This window comes from Pistacia vera, unplaced genomic scaffold (assembly GCF_008641045.1).
Source record: "Pistacia vera cultivar Batoury unplaced genomic scaffold, PisVer_v2 Contig1273, whole genome shotgun sequence".
Taxonomy (NCBI): Eukaryota; Viridiplantae; Streptophyta; class Magnoliopsida; order Sapindales; family Anacardiaceae; genus Pistacia; species Pistacia vera.
The window spans coordinates 37,672-45,747 of NW_022195329.1; the positions used below are offsets into that span (position 1 = coordinate 37,672).

General features: G+C 35.4%; 1 protein-coding gene across 2 annotated transcripts; it reads right to left on the reverse strand.

Moving 5' to 3' along the window:
* Positions 1-3,680: 3,680 nt before the first annotated feature.
* Positions 3,681-7,772, reverse strand: LOC116121721 (FAM10 family protein At4g22670). 2 transcript variants are annotated; one of them, XM_031407661.1, is made up of 11 exons: positions 7,569-7,772; positions 7,418-7,469; positions 7,177-7,326; positions 6,989-7,076; positions 6,828-6,908; positions 6,660-6,724; positions 6,104-6,244; positions 4,984-5,100; positions 4,712-4,891; positions 4,568-4,625; positions 3,681-4,192 (listed from the first exon to the last, which is right to left on the reverse strand). In XM_031407661.1, the coding sequence occupies exons 1-11, from the start codon at positions 7,679-7,681 to the stop codon at positions 4,095-4,097; spliced, it is 1,143 nt and encodes a 380-aa protein (XP_031263521.1). In that variant the 5' UTR covers positions 7,682-7,772; the 3' UTR covers positions 3,681-4,094. The 2 variants fall into 2 exon arrangements, with proteins under 2 accessions (XP_031263521.1, XP_031263520.1); XM_031407660.1 differs by having other exon boundaries at positions 7,177-7,329; positions 7,569-7,771.
* Positions 7,773-8,076: the final 304 nt, after the last annotated feature.

Consider the following 8,076-nt stretch of genomic DNA (forward strand, 5'->3'; position numbering starts at 1 on the left):
TCCAATGCATTGAAAAGTGTGGACAATCCATGTATGATATGTTAGGTGTTCATCCATATTATCCTTTTTCAAAAATCTTCTATTTACCTCTCGGTCCAGATATCATAGTTTCAAAAGAATTATTATGTGTTCAAAAGCGGTTAACCGAGCCGGTTAACAACTTTTCTGAACCGAACCGATTTTTCGGTTCGGGAAAATTCCCAAACCGAAACCAAACCAGTTTGGAGAGAAAACCGATTTTAAAAAAGCGGTTAACCAGTTTTGAACCGGTTTTCCCTTTTTTTTTATTTTTTATAAAACTTATTTTGTTAAATTTTTTCCTAAATTAAATTGTAAATATAAACAATATATATCCAAATAAAAATTAAACATTCATACATATCCATTGACCACTACTAACAATACATTAAAAATTTATATAAATAAGTCCGAAATGAAATTATTTTTTTATTTTTATTAAATATATATATATATATATATATTATATTTGTAAAACTGGTTTTTAATTTTTTCCGAACCGAAAATCCGCTTTTTTGAACTTTTCGAACCGTAACTGAACCATTTTTTTGGTTAACTGGTTTTTGGGGTCGATTATTGGTTCGGTTTGGTTTTTGCATTGTTTTGAACACCCCTAACACTAGTACCACATTGCAGTTCAATTCTCGGTCCATTATATTTTGAAAATGATTTCTTAGTATCAATCATCCTCAACCTCTGATTTACACTCTTTGATGACTTTTCTTAAATGGTTCAAAACCCTGGAAAAATGGAAGTTTGTGTTTGCTCATCAACTTGCTCGATATAGAGGTCCTATGTCCACTAAAATAGCATGGTCCATCATGTTTTTTCATAGACACCACTCTATCAGATCTGATGGCCTATGTTTTTCACAGCATCAAGTTACATTTCATCAGTCCTATCTATACGATCTCGTCCATAATATGTTTGACCACCCTCTTGAGATTAGGTCAATTCAGAAAACTATTTTTGAGAAAAATCAGACGATTCTAAATGAGATATGACCATCTTTTCGCGATGATGCCTCGTGGGAATGATTTCCTCCAGCCTACACTGAGAAATTACTCTAGGCCAAACAAACATGCATAAGTTCCATCACTTCTCAATTAAATGCTACTTCAGACTCTCTAGAATGGTGGTACCCAGATTCTCAGCCAAATACTATGCAAGAAGAAGAGCTTCAGCAGTCTCGTGATTACTACCTTCATAAATCTAAGCGCCAACAGTACATGTATGCACCAAGTAACTCTGCAAGGCAGCCATCTCAGTCTCCAAACATTTCTTTGGATATCCATCCAGATTCATCTTCTCAAAAAATTCCTACTGATTGGATTCAAGCAACGGGCTGTCTCGATTTCCAAGATGAAGACTCGTGGCACTTTACAAACTTGTCAAATGATTAAAGCTCTATGTGTCTTAAAATAAATGTTTATGTCCTTCATGTTTATCTATAAAATAGACGTGGACTATATAGTAGTTTGCCAACTTAAGTGCAATATCTCTCGTGTAAGATACAAGAGTCAAATATTATAGGCAAGGTTAATAAAAAAAAAATCCAAAAAGTCAAATATGTCAAGCCATGTATTAAATGCCTCTTAAATGTGTATTAAATATGATCTCTTGTATTTCTCTATAAATAAAGAGAGTTTTCTTCCCGTTGGAGGAATGAGACATTGTGTAATTTCTCTTGTATATTTCTCTTGCTCTTACATTGTTCTCTTTTGTAAAATCTCTTACATTTCTCTCTTGCACATTTCTTTCATGTTTTCTTCATACTTTTAAACATTCCTTCAACCTCAAAGGTGTAGTAATATTCTAATAATGTCAAGAATAGCAAAAGATCTCATATATTATCTTTATTTGTGTTTCTAATGTGCTTTTATTTCCACTAGCCCTTTTAGATGATGTTAGAAGGTGTGTGGGTGTAAGTGTGTGTAGGATAAGAGGAGGGCCTTAACCATAGATTCGATCGATCTTTGTGTTGATCGGCTTCCATGTAAATCGGCTATCATAGTTTCTCACATGCATAAACTCCATATCTTCTGGCACCATCTCTCTCTCTCTCTCTCTCTCTCTCTCTCTCTCTTCTATATAATATATATATAAGTATATATATATATATCTATATAATATATATATTATATATATATATATAGAGTTGGGGCTTACGAAGATATTTAGTTGGGTTTAAATAACACCATTCTTCTATTTAATGAAGTTAGGTTGGGTATGATACAACCTAAACGATTTGTGACCACGAAAACCTAGCCATTACTTATAAAAGGCGTCCCTAGATTCAAACTCTTATAGGAGTAGATGGCAAGTCTTAGTGCTGAGCAAAAATGTAGGGTGGAACCAAACCGTCGAGTACCCGACGTTCAGTTTTGACCACTTCACGAAACAGAAACGGAATTGGAAACTAAGGGCAAACTGTAAGTTTTGTAAAATTGGGGGTTATTTTGTAATCTTACGTTTCATATAAATTAGGAATTCAATTTCATTTGCTTTCTTCCATTCTTCGTCTTTCTCTCGACTCTCTTTAATAGTCTCACATCTCTTATGTTCTCTTTCTCTCATAATTTCGTGCCATTATGATCCGTTCTCATTTCCATTCGATTGTATGTGTACAAAGGTTGGCTCTTGGTGGTGCAAGTTCTCCAACTAACGTATTTTTCAAATTTAGGGTTCTTACTTTAAAATTGGGGGTTTTCAAATTTAGGGTTCTTTTGCGATGTTTAGTTGATCATGGCTCATATTTTTGCAAAATCTTTGATTTCTTTTTGCTTTAATCAACTTTTGATGTTGGAAGGTGATGGATTCTTGCTATTCAATTGAAAGTGTGGCAAACTTGTAGTAAACCGGTTTTGAATAAAATGTACAATGTACATTTGTATTTTTTGTGAAATTGGGGGTGCATTTATATTTTTTTGTGAACAATGCAAGGTATATTTGTCATTTTTTGTTAACAATAGGGTTGTATTTATAATTTTTGAGAATGATACCCAAAACTAGAACATAGATTCTCATTCTGATTCTGGTTCTAAAGATTTAGGAATCGGTATCAGTTTCAAATCCAGTTCCTAATTCCCAAGAACCAATCAATTCCAATTATGATTCTAATTCCCAGGATTTGGGTCGGGTACTCGGACCACTCAGCCCTAGCAAGTATAACCTTACCATAATGGTTAGGAAGAAATAACACTAGAAAGGTCATTATCAAATAGGCCGTATGTCACCAAATCGTCAAAACAATCATATTTTTTCTTTTTTCTATTTTGTTTCCCATTGGTTTCACCTTATAGTTGCCGACACTCTTTCTTCTTTTTTATTTTTAGTTTCCCGTTGGTTTCAACTTATCGCTGCCAAGTGCCAACACTCTGTCGTTGTTCCACTACAAAGTCGCCTACCTGCCACTAAAGAATACTCCATGCGAACCGATTTCCAAAATTATTTAAGTCATTTTAGATAATTTTATAAAAAACTAATTACGATTCCACCTTATAAAAATTTTAAACCCCAAAACATTTCAATAGATACCATTATCCAACTTCAAAAATATATTTTCGAAGATGTATTAAATATCCTGGTACATGCCCTAAAAATACATGAAACTAACCTAGAACACCAACGATAAGTCTTATATTCATATGAAATGCAACTGATCAGCAATTCCAAATTGTATTAAAGCACATTCCTTTTTCAATCCAAAAGCAGAAAAGCTAACCTACTTTGAGAATTCTGTAGATCCACCCAGCAAGAAATTATCATTACTGACCAGGTAATAGTGACAAACCAGTACTCGGATGAAATTCAAACATATGTCTCAGCCCTATTGCCATACTGTTTTTTACTTCAAAAATTCTTACATTCCGATCCCAAATACACAAAAAAGGGTCAAACTTTTAAGCTTTCATATGAAATATGTTTTCGCCTTCACCCTCCAGACAAATACATGGCACGACAATACCGTGATTTGCAATAACCATGTCCAGAGTGTAATAGCTTCACAAAAATTTCGGAGATGACACATGAACAGGAGAACCATCAACAAATTTGATGTCAGTTGCAAAAACAATCTAGTTTGGTCCTGCAAATTTCCCCATCATCTTTGCTATTATAGGAGCCACTTTAGGATTTGCTTGATGCTTCACAAGGTTAGCAGGATTCTTCATCACTGCAAAACCATTAACAGATAAAACAGTGGAAAAAAAACACTATCAGACATGATCATGGATGCACTCAAATTCTGAAGGGGAATACTTCAAGAGTAGCATAGTCTACACTCCAGGGAAAAAAAAGCAAGACTCGGGGAGGGAGGGGGAGGGGGAGAGAGAGAGAGAGAGAGAGAGAGAGAGAGAGAGAGGGGACGTTCTGCCATTAATCAAAGATGACTTGCAGACCCAGACTTGGCCTTCATTCTAGTTTAATAACCCATCACAGTAAACATAATTTTAAAATGAAATTTAAACAATTAAACCCCTCCCCCCTACACTACCCCAATTTAAAGTCATATCAATGCAGCACAAAGTATATCAAAATGAATCGGTACCATCTTGAAGAGCAGCCATGATTTCTGGATCACTAAATGCTGCCATCAATTCAGGGTCCTGCATAAAATGTCAACAAAAAGCATTCATTAGTTAGAAAGCACAGCTAACTGTTCTATTGGTGAGATATGAGTCATCGTACTTACATTCAATATCTTGCTGAAGTCAACATTTCCAGGCACCCCTCCAGGCATGCTACCTGGGAAGCCCCCAGGCATACCTCCTGGAAAGCCTCCAGGTGTGCCACCTGGAAAGCCTCCAGGCATGCCTCCAGGTTTTCTACTCGAAGAAGACTGCTCTTGCTGCTTAGCCTTCTCATATGCAGCCTTCAATAAATACATGATTAAATCAGAAAAAATAGAGAATTGTAGGAAGATAAGATTGCCAGAAGAAGAATATATATCGTGTATGTAAATACCTGAGCTTCAGCACGACGACGACGTCTTTCACGCTCAATCTTTCTTTCCTCCCGCTCTTTCCGCAGCCTGTCATACTTCCTACGGTGTTCTTCAATCCTGTGTGCGTTAGGTTCAACCTGTGTAACCCAGAAGTTGCTCTGAGATATCTTAGCAGTTCCAAAGTTATGCAAAACTTAACTACATTTTTTGATTACTTTTAGCCTAGACAATATTGTCAACAAAATGACGGACACATTATAAGGAACCTACACCTATATCAGCTCTAAGTTAGTTGGAGAGCATTGAGCAGCAAGTTACACCACAGTTTATTTCAGCATTATAAAGAACACCTCTTGTAAGTAGAAAGCATAAATCAGACCACTGGCTTCATCTATACATCTAATAGCATCAAACACTATATTCATCTGATAAGTTAGCATCTAAAACTCCACTCACTATCCTTGCGTATCCCATGTTGCTGTATTGTTCAGTAAAAAATAAACTACAATCAGGCATCAGAAAAGAAGGTAAGAGAATAACATATTTTCTTTGCTCCACTCATGAATAATACATGCCACTGATTTGCAAACAAGACAAAGAAAATATTTAAAACAGAAACCCAAAAAAAAAAAAAATAAAGAAATTCATTAGTTGGATTTCTGACACATCAAACAAACCAAGATCTAAAATTAGAGACTGCAGGAATTTGAATGCCCCACTTTGAAAACTTTTTTTTTTCCCCATGTCATTTCCCTTAAATGAACAGAGATGACTAAATCTCATCTAATCAGAACTAATAAGTACACGGAAATGCCTACTCAAAAACATATCCAGAACCTTCGGCAGTCAAAGAATATTAGGCACCAGGTCACTCTGAAACAAGGACACCTACTTTCATATATTTTCCTTCTAAAGAAGTAAAAACGTACAGCAATGAAACCACCAAAAGATTTTTGCAATTGTAAATTTCCTTAACCACATAGTACGCATATTAAGCAACTCTCCCTATCAGCTTGAAAGTTAATTCTTTCATGAATGCACAAATGATAATATACAAATGTAGATTAAATATGAATATGATACAGAGATGGAAAACTTAGCATTGGACATAACAAATTTCAGATAAGTTGGAAAGCTAACCTTCTTAAGTACAGCACTTATTTCTTCATCATAATCTAACTTTGATGCCAAGTGAAGATCCTTTGCGGCCTCCTCCCACTGACCAAGCAATGCCCTTGCCATACCACGAGACTTGTAGCCCTTAGCAGAATCTGGGTTAATCTGGAACAACCATTATGTAGCTCATATAAATTCCTCTCTTAAGCATATCCCTTTACAACATGCAGCTAAATATAGAATACGATTAAACTCAATTCATTAATAAGAATGAAAAGTGTTGCCAAAGCATGTGAGAATTAAACTAATAACATCCAGCCAAACAGAAGAATCATAACATAACGGAATAACGCATCTAATTTAAAGACACCACTACACCACTATTGCATATAGTCATGCCACATGACTATGCACATGCGCACTCGAAATAAATCTAAGAAAGAAGTTGAAAAGCACAATATTTTTACAGTATTCCTAGAATTATTATTTATATACATACACATGCTTAGAGGTTCAAGTAAATAAACTACAACAATACATAAATCATGATTCAAAAGCATATTAAGATAACAAGATAGACCTCTAAAGCTGCATTAGCATCCCTGATGGCAGCATTAGGCTTCTTCATTTTGATGTATACACTAGCTGCCAAGCATCACAAGGACACAAACTTACGAATTAACAAAACTTAACAAAAATAAAACTTGTAAAATCACATGAGAAAGGAAAAAGAACACTTAGAATTCACCTCTAGTCCCATACATAATTGCTGATGTTGGATTCAGCAAAATTGCCTCAGTCAGATGCCCGATCGCCTCCTCGAGCTTTCCTACAATATACAAATAAAACATGAAATTCCACAAACATGCACACTCTTAACATTATGTGTGTAACATCTGAGTATTGTACCTTCAGAGATGGCTTCCATGGCTTTGGCCTTGGCCTCCTGCGAAGCTTCACGGCTCTCTTCAGTAACCTCAATCGTACGGTCTCCCATCTTCAAATATGAATTCATTTTCACCAGAATATACATAATCAACAACAAAATTGACTTCAACTTTCCATAAATTCAATAAATTAAAACAATACAATAGTACCTTCTGTGGAGCATCATCGTCAGGCTCAACTCTTTCTCCTTCAAGCTCAATATCAGATTCGATTATTTCGTCCTCTTCTTCCTCTTCAACAGTCTTTTGTGCTCCTTCATTCTCTTCCATTTCATCGTCGCTCTCCTCCACCACATAGCTCTTCTATACATACACATAAATACGCAAGTATCAATTCATCTGCTATTGGCGCAGAAAAATGATAGTGAGGTAAAAGAAACAGAAAGAGTACCGATTTGGAGTCGCCTTGGTTGTATGAAGCGGGAGGCAGCTTCGCTCCGAGACTAAAACGAATCGTTTTGACATTTGAGAAAAGAGTGAATTCAATAGATTTTAAAATTATTTAAGAAAAAAAAAAAGCGAATAAATAGATTGAATTGAACCTTTCGAGGTAGTCGCGGAAGAAGGAGAGGGAAGGATCAGCGAGAAGAGAAGGATTGGATTTGCACTGATCGATGAACAATTCGAATTCTTTCAATTTTGATGCGTCCATCATTGTGATTTCAGAGAGATTGTTGTTATGTGTCTGAGAATACAGAGTTTTGGGTTTTTGTAATTCGTCAGTGTAAATGGCCTGAATAATACTAGGTTCTTCTAGTAACTTCTATCGGATAGGTTTTATTCAATTTTTTATTTTTTTATTTTAATTGAGTACTTTCGATCTGAGGGCGTTTGATAGTGGGAGTACTTAAACAGTGGATGGTTTAAAAACTAATTCAACCCAGATGAGAATAAATTACTTTGTTGATGCTCAGTTTAAGCACCAACGAACTCTCACGTATGTAACGCTGATTGATTGTTCAAAATGCACGAAAATAAAATATAAAAGCGAAATAAATGTAAAGGGAGTTTTTTAAGTGGTTCGGATGCTAAGGGAGCAAGTCCTAAATC